This window comes from Cervus elaphus, chromosome 12 (assembly GCF_910594005.1).
Source record: "Cervus elaphus chromosome 12, mCerEla1.1, whole genome shotgun sequence".
NCBI lineage: Eukaryota > Metazoa > Chordata > Mammalia > Artiodactyla > Cervidae > Cervus > Cervus elaphus.
In genome coordinates, this window is record NC_057826.1 from 29,844,106 (window position 1) to 29,866,317 (window position 22,212).

General features: G+C 34.5%; 1 protein-coding gene across 1 annotated transcript in view; it reads right to left on the reverse strand.

The window, feature by feature from the left end:
- Positions 1-4,393: 4,393 nt before the first annotated feature.
- The window catches only part of LRRC9 (leucine rich repeat containing 9), a 112,125-nt gene continuing 94,306 nt past the window's right edge, over positions 4,394-22,212 (reverse strand). The window contains exons 28-33 of the mRNA XM_043920452.1: positions 19,065-19,282; positions 17,156-17,224; positions 12,231-12,371; positions 7,820-7,964; positions 5,635-5,803; positions 4,394-4,562 (exon numbers count right to left, since the gene is read on the reverse strand). Coding sequence (XP_043776387.1) covers positions 4,523-4,562; positions 5,635-5,803; positions 7,820-7,964; positions 12,231-12,371; positions 17,156-17,224; positions 19,065-19,282 — 782 coding nt within the window. The 3' untranslated portion in view covers positions 4,394-4,522. The remainder of the gene's footprint in view (positions 4,563-5,634; positions 5,804-7,819; positions 7,965-12,230; positions 12,372-17,155; positions 17,225-19,064; positions 19,283-22,212) is intronic.

Consider the following 22,212-nt stretch of genomic DNA (forward strand, 5'->3'; position numbering starts at 1 on the left):
GACACACCTCTTGCCATCCTATCTCAAAAATGCATATTGTGGGAGAAGGGCCTGGTGAAACTCCCTCAGCCTTGAGGTGTCCCTCTTATCTGATTAATAGCTTTCTAACAGACATAACACCCATGGAATTAAAAGACGCATACTCCTTGGAAGGAAAGTTATGACCAAACTAGACAGCATAGTAAAAAGAAGAGACATTGTTTTGCCAACAAAGGTCCGTCTAATCAAGGCTATAGTTTTTCCAGTAGTCATGTATGGATGTGAAAGTCGGACTATAAAGAAAGCTGAGCACTGAAGAATTGATGCTTTTGAATTGTGGTGTTGGAGAAGACTCTTGAGAGTCCCTTGGACTGCAAGGAGATCCAACCAGTCCATCCTAAAGGAAATCAGTCCTGAGTATTCATTGAAAGGACTGATGTTGAAGCTGAAACTCCAATACTTTGGCCACCTGATGTGAAGAGCTGACTCATTGGAAAAGACCCTGATGCTGGGAAAGGTTGAGGGCCGGAGAAGAAGGGGATGACAGAGGATGAGATGGTTAGATGGTATCACCGACTCAATGGACATGAGTTTGGGTAAACTCTGGGAGTTGGTGATGGACAGGGAGGCCTGGCGTGCTGTGGTTCATGGGGTCACAAAGAGTTGGACACGACTGAGTGACTGAACTGAACTGAATTGAACAGACGTAAAACATCTTGCTAAAGACTAGCAGGGGGGCACCCTTTCTGCCCCCTTCTGATGTCTATGTCAGAAACTTTATCTATCTCTTTTATACTTTATTAAAACTTTATTACACAAAAGCTCTGAGCGATCAAGCCTCATCACTGGCCCTGGATTGAATTCCTCTCCTCTGGAGGCCAAGAATCCTGGCGTCTTTCATGGCTCAGCAACAACCTTTTATATCCATTCTAGTATTCTTGGGCTTCCCTTGTGGCTCAGCTGGTAAAGAATCCCGCCTGCAATGTGGAAGACCTGGGTTCGATCCCTGGGTCGGTAAGATCTCCTGGAGAAGGGAAAGGCTACCCACTCCAGTATTCGGGCCTGGAGAATTCCATGGACTATACAGTCCATGGAGTTCAAAGAGCTGGAATGACTGAGCGACTTTCAATTTCACTTCATAGAGATGAACAAGAAATGTAGTTAAAAGGAGGTCATCCAAAATTCTAAGTTTTATAGCAGAGTAATTTAAAAGAGTCAGCCAGTTTCTATACCAGAAAAAAAAAAAACCCAATATTAAATTCATTGACTAACAGAAGTCATACACAAGTTGCTTGCTTCTACTCTTATAAAATTATAATTTACTTCTTTTTATGTAACATTTAATTGGAGCTAAGAGCCTATGGCATGACTAAACAGTAAGATCTAATGTTTTAAAACATTAAATACTTCTCATAGTGTATGATAGCTTATGAGTAAATAGTGAAATGACATGTTACTTAAATATAAGGACTATTTTAAAACGAGTCATGAGTGCATGCAAACACACACACACACACAGCCACACGAAATATTCTATGCAAGGGTATGTTCACAACCATAGTTAATTTTGTGTAAGTAGTAGACATAAAGTAAATAATAAAGTTCTAATAAACATTTACAGTCAATCTTCATAAAAGTCAGACGATTACTTCATAGAAATCAGATCACTTCGACATCTATATACAGTTCAGCAATGCAGGTTCCTTGCCTATAGTTAAAGGGCCCTAATTTTTAGCCTTCCAGATTGTTTATAGAATTGTCCTTTAATTTAAAACAAATCATATAATTATGCATTTGACTGCACTCAAACTTATCAAGACATTTGCTAGGGAGTAAAGAACTAATTTTACTGTAGAAATGAAACATTTTCCCTAAGCTAAATACACTGAAAGAGAATAAAGAAATAGTTTGCAGTTTTTGCACACATTAGGGCTCAACAACAGCTGATTAAACAGCACATTAGGAATGATTACATGTCAGTTATTTGCAGTAATTGAAAAAGCAATGAATTTAGAGTTGAAAAAATCTAGAATTTGATGTGATATCTTTTCCTGTTAAGGCCATTTTTTCAAAAAATCTATGAATGGAGACAGTGCATGTTTTATATACTTCATAAGTTATTAGGATTGTTGTTGTTTGCTGTTTAGTCACTAAACTGTTTTGCAACCCCATGGATTATATAGTCCACCAGGCTCCTTTGTCCATGGAATTTCCCAGGCAAGAATACTGGAGTGGGCTGACATTTCCTTCTCCAGGGGATCTTCCCAACCCAGGGATCAAACCTGAGTTTCCTGCACTGGTAGACAGATTTTTCACCACTGAGCCACTCAGGAAGCCCAAAATATGGACTAGTGGTTTATAAAAATAAGCACTACTTGCTTGTTTTGTTATATAATTGGTGGTGAAGCATATTATGAATAATGTAAAATTTCACAGTTGATTTACTGAAAAAAATCATTTAGAGCAGATCTAAAGCAGGTCTGTAAAAGCATCTCTCATATTCAATTATATTTTCATTTGTTGAATAGGAAGGGGATGAAGTTATAAATATTGCTTTAAGAATTTCACATAACCACAGCTTAACCTGTCTGGGCATTCCTAGGGGAGTATGTTGTATCATCATCTGCTTTCCTAGTAGAAAAATCTTCAGAACTACTATGCCAAATTATCTTAGTAATCATCCCCTCACTGCTTTCATGTAGAATTATTTATTATATATTTATATTAAAATGTTCTTAAGGTTAAGTCAGTGTCTGTTTCTGTCAGCACCCAGAAATGCCTAAATATGTTTGTTATTATTCTCAGTGTTTGTTACTGTTAAATTAAGTATTACAAATTTACTTTCAGGAAGAAATTCAGATTTAATTAAAATGTTATAATAATATCTCAATTGAACAGTGTGTTCATAAGAAATCAAATGGTAGATCTCAAATATATTAGAAATGCATAGAAAAAATGGCTAAGGAAAAAAAATTTCAAACATTAAGTGGATGCTAAATAAGCTCTGTTTTTCTTGCTTTATAATTTTCAACTCTTGTAAATTTTTCTCCAGTGAAAACCTGTTTTCCCATCCAGTTTATTATTTACAAAGACACGTTTTACTATAAAAGTGGAATATACTGAGCATTTCATTTACACATAATCATGACAGGAAGAAAAAGCAAATGATGTCAAGTTAGTAGCAAGTAATAACGAGCAGATGCTTATCACAACACTAGTGAAAGTAGTTTTCAAAACTAAAGGGTGACAAAGACATCTTCTGGACATCTTAAGAACTGCATAGTTCCTTTTTAAACAAAGGATCTTATTTTTACCTTAGAGTAATAGTTTAAACACCACGCATTAAGAAGGGTAAAATCAATCTGTATTAGGTTTGAAATTTTAAATATTACATGATTAAATTACAAACATAGAGTATTTAAAGAAGACACAAAATTATTGCATGCACATTGGAATTTCCAAAATATCCTTACAACTATTTTGATAGATTATAAAATACAAATATTTTAGTAAAAATAATTTATTTTCATGTAAGGAACACATAAAATAATATGAAAATTACATGCAGTGTTGAACCGCTACCTGAAAAATTTAAACAGAATACTTCATGAATCATGGAACCTTTTGATATAAAAATATGATTGGCAATTTAATCATTAAAGAACTGTGTTTAATAAATTCAAAACCACATTTGATTGATTTGATTTGTCCTAGTAGTACACAATATAATTATTTTAGAAAAATTATTTCCAGTGAAATATGAGTCCAAATTTTAAATGTGTCCACTCATTTTGAACATGTGTTTACTTAACCTACAACTTACTTGTAAAATTATATCACTATGGGCACATTTAATGAATTTTGTATATGAAATAGTATTCTTTTCTTCTTGTAGCATGAGTTGCACTCATAGTTAGCCACCTTCAGTAAGTATTATTGATGCCTATGATTTACATCTCTAAATAATTCTTAGAACAAACCCCGTTTAACACTATTTTTTTAAAAAAAAAATATAGTCCTAAAAAAACTAATCTGTAGTTCAACTAACAAAACTCAACCTGATTTAAGAATAGTGTGTTTGGTAAGAAATGTATTCTTTAGTTTTAGATAAGCCTAAATGGATAGATATTCTACAAATGAAAACATACTATTTCCTAAAATTACCTTTGCTTAGTATCTTTATATATCAAGTCAAAATGAGATTTTACAACTAAACGCTTCCAATAATAGGACTAAATATTTGATTCTTTGGACTTCATTTTATGTCACTTGTATCTTTTCAAATTGTATATTTCATGATTTTTCTAACATAGAAAATCAAATGAATAAGGTAACTGTAAAGAAAGTTTAAGAGAGGTGATATTAAATAAAATTCACCAAGGATGATAGAGATTATCTTCATATGGAACTGAAGTGCTTCAGTAACATAAGTAACGTGATTATCTTATATGTATATTTTTATCACCAACACTGTCTGCTAGTTTTTGCACAACTTCTAAGCGGAAATAGGTTTCTTGGTGTATATTCAGTTCTCTTTAGGCAGTTACATTCGATTTGATCTTGAAAAGTGGCTGCCAGGAATCCTGTCAGAAACAAAATACTTATGAGCTAAAGAGTGGTGACAATTTCTTAATGGATCAGCTAACTTAAGGTAATTCTGAAGTAAATAATTTTTGTATTTTATATGTGTACAATTTCAAAAAGAACCACAAGAGAGAAAAATATCATGTTTTTGACTAACTGTAAGTCAGGTTATCATGAGGATAACCCACTGATGTAAAAATATGATATCAACATAAAGTGAAGTGCAAGTTGCTCAGTCATGTTCAACTCTTTGTGACCCCATGGACTGTAGCCTGCCGGGCTCCTCTGTACATGGAGTTCTCCAAGCCAGAATACTGGAGTGAATTGCCATTCCCTTCTCCAGGCCATCTTCCCAACAAGGAATTGAACTGGGGACTCCTGCAGCTACCAGGGAAGCCCGTGATATCAACACAGTATACTCAGTAAATATATACTTAGTGGGACATGACTGATTATAGCAGGGAGGTCAGTACGGCAAGAGCCAGGCTTAATAGGTATTCCAGAGATTGGCTACAAAGAAGCTAGAGGGCAAATATTAACTGGAAATCTGGGTGAATAGGTTTTGAGCAGCAGAGTGAAATCTTAATAAGAATATCACGTTCTTTGGCCTTCAGCTGGCCTCTAAGGACTAGGATCCAAACTGGAGGAAGGGCAAGTGGGAATTACAAGTCTGAAGAATTTACTAATTCTCAGCCTTTGTGATTTCAGAGTTGAATTTATCTGTTGTTCAAAATATAAGTGAACTGCTTTGCATATTCAGTAAGTAGAAGTGACTTGGGAGATAATACAATTACAAGTGGTTCCCATAATTGTTTCAATGTTCCCTCACATAAGTATAAGGTGAGCACTATTCTACCTTGAAAGCCATTTCTGTTTGAATTATGATGTATATGCTGGACTTTGAGAAAGATTCGGTGAATGTGAGAGAATAAACCTTATGCTGAAGTCTTCCCCCAGCTCACAGAGTAAATACATGATAGTATATACTAATATTTCCTATTTCTATACGTGATTAGCAAATTTGGGAGGTTTTATGATGAGAAGTGATATTAAAACACGGAATAGCTTTACCTTCCCTCATCTTGGTTGCTCTGGTACATCTGTGCACTTGGAGATGCCATATTCTGATGTGATAAAAGAGATGGAGAGAGATTTATCCCTCTGAGTTGCCGAAAAGCTATTTCTGCATGGATGCTCCGAGGATTATTTGTTAGCATCCCTGCGTTCTTGGCTTTTTTGTCTGAAATTAGGAATTATGAAACAATGAAAGGCATTAATAAAATAAATTAATAACCTGTGGCTGTCCTTCAATTGACTGTATGCTATACACATTTCACAGCATGAGTTAAAAATTTTAAATAAAAGTTAAAATTGGAATATATTTCTAGTACTTAAATGCTGTTTAAAATTTTCTGAGTTAGTGAATCAATTTGATACTTTCTTGGTAATTTTAAAAAATATAAATATCCAGAGCTGTGTGCTGTAAATAAATACATAGATAAAATGACCATACTTCTCAAACAAAAATTGGGGTAATATACTCAGAAAATAGGAAAGAAATAGGAGTTTTCCAGAAAATCCTAAAAAGTAGTTGCACAATGAATCTTAAAGATATCTCAGGAAAAAATTATGGAAATGAATCCAGGGTTGAACTAATCCCTAACCCCCCCCCCCCCAAAAAAAAAAAGATATTGAAGACATTCCTGAAGATGATAGTGATGAAACTGTACTCTTAAGGAGGCTAATAACAATTTGGAATATCCAGTTTTACTGATGGTTTTGTCTTCTGGACAAAAGCATTAAAATTCTCACTATGATTAAATCTTAAAGCTATAAATAAGTAGAAGTATAAAGAATAAGTTAAAAAATAACATCTTAGACTAAATTATATTGAATTTCTTTAAATTGAGTTTCTTTTAAGAATAATTGCATAGAGAGATCTACTATTCTTAGTAGGTTTTTAGATCATTTTATCATTATTGTGATACTCAGTTTTAGAATTTTATTGTCTAACAGTAGTCTGAGGCAAAGTGGGATGTTAAAAAGAATGGAAGAGGTGAGCCCTCAGGGAAAGAGTTGTTGTTCAGTCACTAAGTCATGTCCAACTCTTTGCAACCCCATGGACTGCAGCACACCAGGTCTCCCTGTGCCTCGTTATCTCCGGGAGTTTCCCCAGGTTCATGTCCATTGAGTCGGTAATGCTATTTAACCATCTCATCCTCTGCTGCCCTCTTCTTTTTTGCCTTCAGTCTTTCCCAGCATCAGGGTCTTTTCCAATGAGTCAGCTCTTCACAATCAGGTGGCCAAAGTATTGGAGCTTCACTATCAGTCTTTCCAATGAGTATTCAGGGTTGATTTCCTTTAGGGACGACTGGTTTGATGTCCTTGCAGTCTAAGGGACTCTCAAGAGTCTTCTCTAACATCATAGTTAGAAAGCATCAATTCTTCGGTGCTCAGCCTCCTTTATGGTCCAACTCTCATGTCCATACATGACTACTGTAAAAACCATAGCTTTGACTATACAGACCTTTGTTGGCAAAGTGATATCTCTGCTTTTTAATACACTATCTAGGTTTGTCATAGCTTTCTTTCCAAGAAGCAAGGTCTTCTAGCTACCCCCAATTTCATAAAAGTGATAGCCAGCCAACATCTGGAATTAGGGAAAAGGTTTCATCTAAGCCTGAATGCAAATGTAATAATAGAATGAACCATTTCCATGCCTTGACCTTTTAATATACTCCCTTCCTTTACAGAGAGCTACCTCTTGAAACACTTCCCTACTAATAGCTTCATGAATATATAAAATAATACTATGGTTTCAAGGATGAAGTTTGATCTTCTTTTTTAAGACACACTTTGAGAGCCAAGAGTCTGTTGTTATGAATATTTTTAAACCTCTACTTTTAGCAGAATGCACTACAGGTTTTAGTAGTCATTTGCTATGAAATACACAAAATGGAATAAAAGCTTTGAAAGGAAATGCCAAGAAAAATCCAGTATCACAAAGTTCAAATTGCAAGCAAATCTTGAACTACAACATATTAGTAGTTGAGTAGAACCAAAAAATACTATAGAATATTCTTTGAAATCAGAATGGTCACATGAAACTTGAACAAAAATTCACTTTTAGGAATTGTAAATTTGTAATTTAAAATATGCAATTTTAAGTAGTATTAGAAATAAAAGTGAGATTTTTGCATCAAATGGAGTGTTTTGGGTTTTTTTTTTTACATTCATTTAGAAACTCTCAAAATACCTTCAACTTCAGGAGTTAAAGTGAAGTCAGATCCCAAGTAATGGCTAAATCCACCAGGCAGAATTACATTTGTTATCTTTATGGGAGGAGCTTTCACTTGGCTAAACGATGCACCATCCACAGGAGAGCTGGTAACAGGAATAAACTACATGATAAAAATAAAAGTTAGGAACACCTTGCCTCTAAAACTCAGATCAATAGGCTTAGCCTTACCACAAGCCCCATTTGAAATTCAACTTAAAATTTTTTAGGTCAGAAATTAAATGGTTGCCTAAACTCAAGAGTTGGTAGAGAGGCAAAAACGGTGAAATAGACAGCCTTTGGGGTCCTTACCCCCCCATCAGAACCTTATTTTTTACTTTTTTCAGACTGCATTGTACGCATCACTACAATTTAGTGTGATGGCACCTCCCCATTCCAAAGGGTCCTAATGTGGTAAGTGTAAAATTAGGGAAATGAGAATTAAGCCTTTCCCCTTTTGTAATATCTTTTCTTTTTTTTCTGAACAGGAGTTTCTGGATGGTAAGAGTTACATCTTCTACATTTTTGTGCTCCTCACATTACCTCTTCAGTTGTCTTGCAGTTGATTAGTTTTTCAAAAACAAGTAAATAAAGTGGGGACTAAGAAAAGCATGGGGCTTCCCAGGTGGTGCAGTGGTAAAGAACCCGCCTGTCAATGCAAGAGACATAAGAGGTGCGGGTTCGACCCCTGAGTTGGTAAGATCCCCTGGAGGAGGGCATAGCATCCCACACTAGTAGTCTTGTCTGAAGAATCCCATGGACCTAGAGGAGCCTGGTGGGCTAGAGGAGCCTGGTGGGGAGTCTGTGGGGTCGAAAAGAGTCAGACACAAGTGAAACGACTTAACACAAGAAAAGCATCTTACCACAATCACTTTTAGTGAGTGCACTAACCCTCTAACATTTTATGTTAATTGAGAATTAAAGTGAAAGTGTTAGTTGTTCAGTCCAACTGCAACCCCATGGACTATAGCCCACCAGCCTCCTCTGTACACAGGATTTCCGGATTAAGAGGCTTGTAAAAGAGCTTCAGGAATCAACAAATGGAGGAGAGGGGTATTATAGACTGGACACTATTGGTTTCCCTAGAAATGGATGCCTGCTCTGTCTTTAGTAAGACTGACCTTGTTTATACTTTAAAAAATATGAATTCTGAATATATGATTCAATTTATTTAAAGATATAGGCTTATGCATTTGTGTAAAATTACACATTTCCCTCATATTTCAGTAAATGTAACCAAAATGCAGCTTTGTAATGAGCACTAAGGTATCAGGCCTTTTAGTAAAGCAGATCCCAAATTCCCTAACTAATTCCTTCATTGGAGTTTCTTCCCATCACTAATCTAGAAAGCTGTCAAGTTTCTTCTGAAACCAAAGCACCAAAATGTTATGGTTTAAACGGTGACTTTAGATTTCATGTATTCCCTCTTTATTTGCTGTTTAAAAAAAAGAACAGCAACTAAAACAAAGGAAAATACATTAGAATGAACTGATAAACTTGAAAAGTATTCTGTTCTTGTGTCTTCTGAACAGCTAAATGAAATAATACCTCAATTTTGTTCTGGACAGGAAAATAAAAATTATTATTGCATCTTAAAAAATAGATTTATCTGAAATAAAGACTTAAAGTGCTCCCTTTATTTTATTAACCATATATAGATGAATTTTAAAAAACCTAACTTTTAAATAAAATGTACCTATATAGGATAAATGGAAAGATATTCTTTCCATTCTTACATATGGCACTGATGCAAATAGCAAGAATAGGTATCTAGAATCACTGAAAACAAATCATAGTATAGACTGGGGGAAATGTTAGTTCACTATATGATAAATAAAAAAGAAGCAAACAAGAAAAACTTTTAGTGAAATACACATCCATCAATGACTAAAATTTGAGTTTATGTCTTTTTTTGCTATATTAAACCAATTAAAAATATATATGGAAATTGAGATCTTTGAAGTTGCTCTGAGTGATTTCTTCATATGGAATTTAGTATTTATGAAGTTATATGGAATTTTTTAAATGTAGCCAGCATTACCTTAAAATAGAATTTATAAAATTTAATGTTACAATTCGTATAGGTCTCTCACTAGAGGCCTCACATATGTGGTATGGTAGACAGCATAATGCCACCCCCCACAAGATGTCCACATCCTAATCTCCAAAACTTGTGAATGCTTTATGTGGTATAATGCACTGTACAGGTATAATTAAATTAAGGATTTTGAGATGGGGAGATTATGCCCTATTAACTAGGTAGGCCCTTCACAATCACAAACATCTTATAACAATGGAGAAAAGATGTTATGATGGAAGCTGAGGTCAAAGTTATGCTATTTGTTGGAAGAGGGCCACAAGCCAAGGGATGCTGATAACCTCTAGAAGGCTGAAAGGCAAAGACCAAATTCACTTGCAGAGCTTCCAGAAGATATTGTAGCCCTGCCAATACTTGTGCTTCTAGCTCTACAGGACTTATTTTTGGACTTAGGACCTTTAGAATTTTAAGATAATAAATTTGTGTTGTCTGAAGATACTAAATTTGAGGTAATTTGTTATAACAGCAACAAGAAACTAAAGTTTCCTTTAGTTTTTCACTTCTGGAAGCAAGAAGTGACTTGCTCATGGAATATAAAAGAAAGGGAAAGGAAGCTTAAATCTTTGAACTAAATTTTATTTGTTCTCTTTTTAAAGACTAGAGACTGTGACAATAATTTTGGTAGATGACATTTAGATGGTGCTCTCAATTGTATCATATAGATTAGTAGCTAACATTGTTTTACACAAAGCACAGTTCTTAGAAAAACTTTTGTAGATATAACCCATATATGAACCAATTTCCTTTGCCTAATCTAGATAATCTTTATTAACATTGTACAACTGTTAAGTTTCACAGGTATCTACAGTTATTTTGATCAATAATAGAATCCCCTTGGTTAATAAAAAAAAAAAAGTCCAGGAAATAATAAGAATTAGATCTATAATCTTTTTATAATCCTTTAAAGGATTTTAAAACATAAAGTACATGTGCCCACCCATCTTTGGATGAAGGGCCAAGGCCTTTTCTGTAAGGAAGTGTCCTTTGACTGGTATTTTGTCTGATTGATAAAGCCACCACAATTTCCAGCTCGGTTTCATTAAAGTAACAAGACTTCAACAACATATGGAGAAAATTTGAATACAAGAAACTGCCTAGATTTTTAAAAATTTCCCCACATATTTTATCTGACTTTTTATAATTCTCTTCCTTATTTTGCAGGTTTTCTTTTTACCCCCAACCTAATTTGATATTATTCATGTATGTGTGTAGTTGATCTTTATCCAGATTCTTCAGAGGATCTCATTTGGTTTTCAAAGAAACATGGAAATAATAATATAAAATTTGTACTTGTATATCTATTTATTTAAAATAAAAGATTGGCATACATTTTTGAAAAAACATAGCCAACTTTTAATAAATCTGTGGTTCTATAGCTGAAGGCAGAAGTTAGTTAGAGAGGAGCCTACTAGTATTAAATGCTAGGAATTGGTTAGTTTGTTTTATAGAGGGAATGGAGAGTATGGGATAAGCCAGTGAGATGAGTGAAAGCATCTACTGTAGTCTTATCTCTTTCCTCTTCAATTAGCTTTTAAAAGTAATCTTTGTTCACTGACTAATGCCCTTGCTCTCTGGCTTTCACTTACATTAGAGGTTTACTTACATTTCACTGCCCCACCCTAGTCCAGGTCTTCATAATTTCTCTCTTGGATTATCCTAAAAGCCTCTTAAGTTAATTTCTCTGCCTCTAGGCTTTTCTTCCTTAAACTTTGCAAAGGCACAGCTCTAATAATATTACTTCTTTGCTCAAAACCCATAGCTTTTCTGTGTTTAGTCTTTTGAAGATGGCTATGAAAAATCCTGGTGGTCAATGATAGAACTACCAAATGATATGCTTCTGTGGCTTCTTCCTTCTCTAACCTTGTCCCTATCACAGTTGGATATCCTACTTGGGTTGTACATGGGCCTTTTGCCCATGAACAATAAAACTCTTTCCATTTAGGAGATAGAAAGGGAAAGAGTTTTATTGTTAGTCATAGTTTATAAGAGTGATATGTTATAGTTTCTTAACTTCTAGTAGCACCTGACATATGGAGCAAGAGGCACACAGTTTTAAATAACTTGCTCTACATTAAAGTATGTTTTTAGAATAAGGAGCTTCCCTGGTTTCTATGTGTGTGTATGTGCTCTGTTCACCACATCAAGCTGCTTTTGACAATAACCATTAAATACATACTAAAATAGTCTACAGAAGCATCATACACTAGATTTAAACATTTAAGTAAAAATGCATGACATAATGTTCATCTACTACTAACTTATATATTTGAAAAGGAAAAGTGTAAATATTACCGAATTTTTCTTTGCTTGTAGTTCAGAGAAGTGAAATTCAGCTTTTGCCCTATCATCTGAATTCACAGGAATTCCATCTAACATCTGTAAGTTAGGCAGTCGAAATATAAGCACGTGGCGATGTACCATTTTTCTACAAATCTGAATAAAGTTAAAAATAACAATTCATTCATTTAAAAAGCTCTTTATTTCAAAGATTAACCTTTATAGAGAAGGATATTTAGCATAGACAGCAAAGGTGACAGATAACAGCTAATATATAGTATTAAATGATACAAATACAAACTCCCTTTTTAAAAGATTTCTCAGTTTTCTGTTACGCTAAATGAAGATAAGAGCTTTTTTTTTTTTTTTTTTAAACCAAGGCTACCATGTGGAGGTTTAGTTTCTTTGAAGAGTATATGATATTGTTCATTAACTACAGTCAATCCCAACTCATGAATAGGATTATATTATAAAAGTTTGCTTATAAGTAGTTTGAAATTTATAATTTCCCATAAGTACTACGCAATTTAATTCAATGCACATCTGTTGAACTGTATGAATCATCACTTCATAGTGTTAGCCTACTCTAAAATTACTTGCATATATGCATGAGAAAGTGTGTAGAAAGAGTTAACATAGTAGGTTTGAGGCTGTTAACTGTAGAAGGATCTGTTTGCAAGGGTAAGTTTTAACAAGTGTTTGATACTTGGATTTTGGAAGATTTCCCACCATTCCTTAAGTGATAAAGGTAATTCATTATTCCTAGACTACTTTTACAAACAGTAGGATTCTTGTTCAACCTGCTTTCCTTCTGGGGTCCTGGAATTTTTGTATGTGATAGGCAGAGGGTACCTATGTGACAAGCCTCCAAAAAAAATCCTTGAAATCCATTAAATCTAATGGGATTTCCTGGTCAGAGAATAACATGTTTGTTATTGCATGAAGAGTGTACACTGTGTGACACCCTCATGTGAAGAAAAAAGCATAAGGAAGCTTGCACATGGATTCCTTCACTCTGCATATTTTTTTTTTCTTCATCACCTGGCTTTGTATCCTCATTATGTCACTGTAATAAACCTTTAGCCATAAATACAACTATATGCTAAGTCCCATGACTTTCAGCAAATCTTCTAGCACTGTTTGTGATTGAAAGAAAGGAAGGAAGGAAGAAAGAAACATTATCAAAAGGGAATAAATAATCTACTTTTTTAAAAGGTAGTAGATACATATATATCAATGAAGAGTGATCTCTAAGTCATAAATTGAGTTTAAAAAATAACCACATTCAAGGCCACAAAGCAAGTTTCATAAAACCAAAGAATGTATAAACTGTCTCTTCTGATTAAAATATAGCAACACTAGAAATAAATGACAAAGAGATAACTAAAAATACATAATAGGTTTGAAATTAACACACTTCAATAATTCACAGTTAAAGAAGAAATCTTTTATAAAGTAGATTCTAAGAAATAACAGGAAAAACACTACATATCAAAACTTTTAGGCTGTTGTTAATGCAGTATTTTGTATCCTAAAATTTATTAATTTAGAAGAAATATTAAAAGTTAATGAGTAGGCATTCTACTACTTCAGATTTTTTTACAAAAGTAATTCCGAGAAACAAGATAGAGGGGAGAAATTAATGAACTAAAAAAAGAAAAATTATACTTGATAAAGCCAAAATGTGGTTATTTGAAGAGATTAGTATGATAGTAAGACTCATCAAATATAAGAGAGAAAAAGCAAAAAAAAAAAATTTAGCTATAAAATAGGTGACAAAACACAGATATAATCAAGATTTTTAAAATTTATGAACGTATTATGATGGAAGTACATTTAAAAGTTAGATAAAAGGACAATTTTATTGAAAAATGTAAGTTCTCAATATTGAACTTAGTATCTGTTCTTAATGGAGAAGGAAATGGCAACCCACTCCAGTATGCTTGCCTAGAGAATCCTTTGGACGGAGGAGCCTGGTGGGCTGCTGTCCATAGGGTTGCACAGAGTTGGACATGACTGCAGCGACTCAGCAGGCATGCATGCATTGGAGAAGGAAATGGCAACCCACTCCAGTATTCTTGCCTGGAGAATCCCAGGGATAGAGGAGCCTGGTGGGCTGCCGTCTATGGGATTGCACAGAGTCGCACACAACTAAAAGTGACTTAGCAGCAGCAGCAGCAGCATATGTTCTTAAGTATACTGTAGTATATATTCTTATCAGTTTAATAGAAAATGACTAGATATATATCCATTCAGTTCAGTCTCTCAGTCATGTCAGCGAATTTGAATAAGTTGTTCAAAGTCTAACTTCAAAAAATACTAAGTTCAGATGGTTTTAGAGATAAGATCTATTATCCTTCAAGGAACATACAAGTCTTCTTTTATATAAATTAATTCATAGACTAGAAAAAGAGAGGAAGTGGAAGTGAAATTCTCTCACTCATGTCTGACTCTTTGTGACCCCATGGACTATACAGTCCATGGAATTCTCCAGGCCAAAATACTGAAGTGTGTAGCCAGTTCCCTTCTCCAACAGATCTTCCCAACCCAGGGATCAAACCAAGGTCACCTGCATTGCAGGCAGATTCTTTACCAGCCAAGCCACCAGGGAAGCCCAAGAATACTGGAGTGGGTAGCCTATCCCTTCTCCAGGGGATCTTCCCAACCCAGGAACCAACCCAGGGTCTCCTGCATTGCAGGCAGATTCTATACCAACTGAGCTACCAGGGAAGTTCAACATATCTCTATGGAAATAAGTAAAATTATTATGATTTTGTTCTCTTATGCTATTCTTTTCAAGTTAATCAATGCTGTTTTGCCTCATAAAATTAATTGGAGAGTTCTCTCTAGCTCAGCTGGAAAAGAGTCTGCCTGCAATGGCAGGAGACCCCGGTTTGATTCCTGGGTGGGGAAGATTCCCCTGGAGAAGGGATAGGCTACCACTCCAGTATTCTTGGGATTCCCTGGTGGCTCAGCTGGTAAAGAATCGGCCTGCAATGTGGGAGACCTGGGTTCAATCCCTGGGTTAGGAAGATCCCCTGGAGAAGGGAAAGGCTACCCATTCCAGTATTCTGGCCTGGAGAATTCCATGGACTGTATAGTCCATGGGGTCACAAATACGTTACATGAAATTTTAACAAATTGAATCCAGTAAAGCATAAAAGATGACCAAGTAATATTCATCCCAGGAATTTAAGGATGGTTTAGCACTATATTCTATTAATTTAATTTGCATATTAACAGATTAAAGACAAATACTATATTACCAATTAGTTAAAATCCAGTGTCCATTCCTGATAAGAACAAGTAGTAAACTGGAATTAGAATGGGACTGCCTTAAAATGCTGAAGGTTATCTACCCATGACCTACAGCAAACATCATATTTAATAGTGACAATTTAGAAGCATCCTTTGAAGTCAGTAACTATGAGTGTGTTTCTTCAATACTGTGCTAGACGTCCTAGTCAGTACACTGAGAGATGTAAAGGAAATAAAACCATATGGATTGGAAAGAAAGATTAGAGTCATTGTTTGCAAATATTATGATTGTCTACAGAGAAAATCCAACAAAATTTACAATCCTTTAGAATTTAAGAGAGAGTTCAGAAGCTACCTGGATAAAGAGTAATATGCAAAAAATCAGAATCTCTATATTCTAGGAGCAAACAACTAGAAAAATATAAAAAAGATATTGTTTAAAACAGCTATTAAGGGGTACTCTTTTGCCCCCTTCTGATGTCTATGTCAGAAGCTTTCTCTATCTCCTTTATACTTTAATAAAACTTCATTACACAAAAAAAAAAAAAAATAAAAAAATAAAAAAAAATAAAACAGCTATTAAAAGAACAGAAATGAAAAAAAAAATAAAACAACAGGATGATTAAACCAAAGATGATTAAAACTTTTAGGAGAAAAGCATAGACCTTTATTGAAGAACATAAAATAAACACAGGGATATTTATGTTTGTGAATGAGAAGGATCAAAGCTAAAAGTATTGGGGAGACTGCTTACTGTGTTTCTTTCTTGGTGGAAGTAACTCTATGATGTGGCACTACTGGCTCTCTCAGTCCCTTCACCCCTCTACTTGGGGAAGTAGAGTGACTTAACTGATAAATCTGGGAAGATTAAACTGGTCATGTTTAATTCTTGTCTTTTCTCTTCAGAAAGAGCTTATTGCTGGGAGAATGCCTTTCGCTCCTGCAGGAGAAGCTCTCCTTCCATGTGGAAAGGCCTCAGTCAAGCATTCCCGCTACTGAGTCATCAGGATTAATTCTGGCAACTGCTGGCAGGGCCATTTGGCTTTGTCAAAATTCTAAACTAAGCAAAACAGTCTCTCTGTCTGCCACTGTCATATTTCTCAATGTGTTCAAATGTTAGGTGAGCAAGGGTAGTTGCTTATTTTATCCCTTCAAAGACTTCAACAGTAAAAGTGGTAAATTCTCCCCAAAATTAATTTATAAATACAATGCAATTCCAATTTCCAATTAAATTATCAACAAGATTCTCATGTAACTTTGAGAAGCTGTTTCCTGAAACTCACAGGAAGTGTAAAGGGCCAAGGATAGCTAAGACAGTGAAGAAAAAAAGAGAGAAGGAGGAAGAGAGGGAAAATTAGAGGTTCCTTCTCTACTGGATATCAAGACTTAATAGAAAACTTTAGTAATTAACATAGACTGATATTGTTATAGGGACTGACAAATAGACCAATGAATACAAAGTAGAACCAAGAAGTGGACCCTGTTTTACATGACAATGGCAGTTTATATTGTAGTCAGTTGGAAGAAGACACTAGTCAATACATTGTACTTGGATAATTTGTCTATGCATGTGGAAACAGATAAAATTAAATATTTTCTCAAAGTATATAAAAATAAATTATGTACAACTATAGATTACATTTAAAGTAAATTAACTGATAAGTTAGAAAAATAACACTCACTGGATTGCCATAAACTGTAAGTTCTCTGAGGGAAGAGATACCATCAAGTTTTTCCAGTTCTGCCATATCCTATTAAAAATTAAGCAGTAAATTATTATTTGGTTACCCAACATCTTATATATGCTGATTTGAAGTTATTACATGTAGGTGTTGGATTGTAATAAGTTGAATCTTCTGAAATGAGCTTGAGTGACAATATTCTGCATTGTTGATTAAAGATAGATCTGTTTACTATTGATTCCAAATACATGATTGGGTAAAGATGATGTGCCAACATGGAAAACAAGCCACACAGCAGCCCTTGTTAGGAAAGACCATATTTTTTTCAGAAGAGTTATGATCCATTCTAAAACTCAGATTATATCTGGTTAATTCCTAAGAGGACTGACCTAGACGTGTGGAAAAGGAGGCAAGTCTAGTCTAAACAATTTCAAAGGTATATATCAAGCACAACCTTAACCAGGAAGGAGCATGTCATGTTGAATAGACTGAATACTGACATATTTGCTGGGAATATATATGGTTGAAAAACTGTTTCTCTAGTTAAATGAGTTGTTTTCGCTACTGAATGAGATTGTTTATTATTATTTAACATTGGTGAAAGTTTGCAAATACATTTTAGTTTTTGCAAAATTATTTCTAAAACACTATTGCTGACAAAATTTAGGCAACACGATCAGCTTAAGTTGCTAGTTCACAGTAATGAAATGGCTATTGATATGCTCCTATTCTTATTTGGAATGACAAGTGGGTTTAGCCAATTCATCAAGTAACTATAAAAAAATTTTAGACCTATTTTAGATCACTTGGAAGTAGAATTAGAGAAGCCACAGGAAGGCCCCAAACCATGTGTATCCTTGAAATTATTAGTAAAGCTTGATACTGGGTAAAGTCTCAGATTCATGTAAGTCTGATTTGATAAATCCTTTGTGTTAGCTCAATTTCTATCAGTGGAAAGAGTTCCTATAGGAACACGATTTTCCTAATTTAGATTTCTTCTAGAAAAAGCTTTGAAAGAACCGTTGCCAGCTTTGGCATTCATCTTCTCAGATGAATGTTGTTTGAAATTTGATGTATTAATTGTATGTTATTTTCTCTGTATATATATATTTCCTAGTTGTTAGGTAGAAAAGGGTATTGCTCAGGCTTTTATATCACTCCAGAAAATCTTCCTGAACTTCAGCAAGTAGAGCCACAAACAAATATTAATCATGTATCTACTATGTACCAGGCACAATGCTATATACTAATACAAATTTGGGCAAGAAAGACTTGGTCCCTGCCCTTGCGGGGCAGTACACAGTTCAGTTTGTCTTCAAGGTTGTTTTAGAGGTATGGGCAGAAGTAACAAAATTGGTACAAGGAGGGCTAACCAATCATCAGCAAAATACTAAGAAATGTTAGGATTGTGTATGATTATGTGTATACCTCTTATCTGCATACTGTCTCAGAAGACAGCTTGGGCAGGGCTGGTTAGGGCAGTGGCCTAATGGAAATAGGCTGAATTATGATCAGGTGAAAGAAAGGCAGGCAGCCTTGAGTGGGGAAAGATGGAATATTAAAGCCAAATCAAAGTTCATTATCAGGAGTTGATTCAAATGTCAGGTAGACCAAGTACAAATGTTAAGTTTAAAGGCCCAGAGGGAGTCTGGGGTTGAGATACACAAACAGCTTGGACCAAGAGCAGTCAGGAACTAAAAAGATCTCTTAGAGGATATCCAGGTGGATGCATGTGGGTTGGTCAGGTTTATAAGTCTAGAAGTAGGGTGAGCATTTCTGCATCCCAGAGTATTTACATGTCATATAAATGATAAGTAGCTCACTAGCAAAATATTCATTGGTATGTTTGACAGCTTTGTTTAGAGGGGTTAAGTCTTGCAAATCTTATAAGAAAACAAAATAATGTTACCTGGATTTTATTATATCCTAGGAAGAGTTTCTCTAGTTTTACCAAAGGTTGTAATTTGCTCAGCTCTCGTAGTCTGTTTTCCTCCAGGTGAAGTGCCAACAGAGAGCTTGGTTTGGCAAAGGCACTATCATTAAACGCTCTGATGCGGTTATGGTCCACTACCAATTCTTGAAGGACTTCTAAGTTGTCAAGTCCTTCAATTTGACTAATTTCATTTCCTGAAAAAAGGTAACTCATGATATGTCAAGTGAGCCCAAACTGAATAAATTAACTATCTTTGTTTAACTATTTTTATCAAATGATTTTTTAAACGTGAAGTATTAAAAGAACATGTATCCAAGGAGAAAAACATTAATTTATAGGAAGGTAGCATCATCATCAAATAATACTAGGTAAAACTTCTCCTTTATGTGTGAAAGATCAAGATATGATGTAGAAAATGTACTGAATTGACCCAATCTGTCTCTTCAACAGTTAAGTGCTAAAATAGTTGATACTGATAAAAGTAGATGTATAAAAGTGTTGCAAAAGATATGCTCATACAACTCAATAACAAGAAAAACAAGCAACCCAAAATGGGTTGAAAACCAAAAATGGGCAGAAAACCTAAATAGACATTTCTCCAAAGAAGAAATACAAATGGCCAAGAGGCACATGAAAAGATGCTCAATATTATTCATTATTAGAGAAAATGCAATTCATACTACAATGAAGTGCCACCTCACACTCATCAGAATGGCCATCATGAAAAAGTCCACAAATAGCAAATTCTGGAGAGGGTGTGGATAAAAGGAAACCCTCTATACTATTGGTGGGAATATAAATTGGTGCAGTCACTGTGGAGAACAGTATGGAGCTGCCTCAAAAAACTAAAAATAGAGTTGCCATATTATTCAGAAATCCCACTCCTAGGAGTTTATCTGGAGAAAACAATAAACCAAAAAGATCCTTCCACTCCAGTGTTCACTGCAGCACTATTTACAAGAGCCATTTCCATTTACAAGACATGGAAACAATGTAAATGTCCATCAACAGATGAATGGATAAAGATGTGGTACATGTATACAATGGAATATTACTCAGCCACAAAAAAGAATGAAATAATTCCATTTGCAACTACATGAATGGACCTAGAGATTATCAGGTTAAGTGAAATAAGTCAAAAAGAGAAAGACATATACCATATGATATCACTTATATGTGGAATCCAAAGTGAAAGTGAAAGTCACTCAGTTGTGTCCGACTCTTTGCGAGCCCATGGACTATACAGTCCATGGAATTCTCCAGGCCAGAATACTGGAGTGGGTAGCCTATCGTTTCTCCAGGGGATCTTCCCAACCCAGGAATCGAACCAGGGTCTCCTGCATTGCGGGCGGATTCTTTACTAACTGAGCTATGAGGGAAACTCTGTGGAATCTAAAATATGACACAAATGAATCTATTCACAGAATAGAAATAACTTAGAAACATATAGAGAACAGACTTGTTCCCCCTTGTTGCCAAGGGGGTAGGGGGTGGAGGAAGGATGGATTGGGAGTTTGGGACTAGCATATGCAAACTATTATATATAGAATGGATAAACATTCTATTATATATAGACATCTATTATATATAAAATGGATAAACAACTATACTACTGTATAGTACAGGAAACTATATTTAATATCCTATGCTAAACCATATTGGAAAATAATATGAAAATATATATGTATATATATATATATATTTATACATATATAACTGAATCACTTTGCTATACACCAGAAACTAACACAACATTGCAAATCAACTATACTTAAATAAAATGCAAACCAAAAAAACAAACAAAAAAAGACCAAAATGTACTAGGAAGTAGTTAAAAAGAAAAAAAAAAGATATGCTTCCTGAGTATACTGGATTATTCTAATAAGCATTCAAATAGATATATTAATTATTTATTAAAATAATTTGCTGCATTGCTAATTATGCTGTATTAATAAACTAATTTGCTGTATGTTAGTTATACCTTAATCATGCTGTTAATTCCTTCTCAACATATTTTTGAACTGCAATTACATTAAAAAATTAAGAATTTATTACATTTTTTAGAACCTCAATTCTTTCATTATAACATATGATTTCTCTCTACTGTAGCAATCAATAGTTGTAAGTATAAATAACTTATATAAGAAGAGGAACCTTGAGTTGACCAAATGCTTTTATTTCTATTAGATTCTCAAATTAGGACAGGGAAAATATTATCATTTTTTAATCATCAGAAAACTGAGGGTCAGAGAAATTGTCTTGCTGAATGACATAAAGGTAGCAACACTAGGCATAACTTAGACCTTCTACAGTGCTGCTGCTACTACTATGCCATTCTGTCTTTTGCCCACTATTTATCTTCCTTGTTTATTACTGGACTGAATTGTGTCTCCTCATATTTATATGTTGAAGTCCTAATCCCTAGTCCCTCAGAATGTGACTGTATTTGGGTCTTTAAAGAGGTAACTAATGTTAAATAAATGAGGTCATTAGGTGAGCACTAATGCAGTATCACTGGTGTCTTTATATGAAGAGGAGATTAGGACATAGACACAGAGGGGAAGACCATGCGAAGATACAGAGTACAATTACAAGTCAAGAAGAGGGGCCACAGAAGTGACCAACCCTGCTGACATCTTAATCTTGGACATCTTAATCAAGAACTGTGAGGAAATAAACTTTTGTTGTTGAAATCATCCAGTCTGCGGTACTTTGTCCTATGGCAGTCCTAGAAAACTAATACATTATTGAATATGTCATCCCACTTTCTTGGAGTTCTTCTCTTTGTAATTTAACATATTTCATAGAATTTAAGATGCCAACAATTGATAAGATATGTCAATATTTTGTGTATACTAAGAAAGGGAAAAAAAGCTCAGCTAGATAAACTATGCCATCAATTAAGATACCACCTGATTTCAAGATGTTAAAATATTAAAGGGGGTGTTTCAGAATGGATGAAATATGGGAAATTTATCTTATTTTATTTTATTCTTTAGAGAAACTGATAACATCATAACCTTCAATAAAATTTCTCACAGAATTAAATCACACAGTTAAATTGAAACATTACCAGTGCCTTACTTATAAATGAAAAAAAGTCTATTAAGTCAGATTAAGAAAA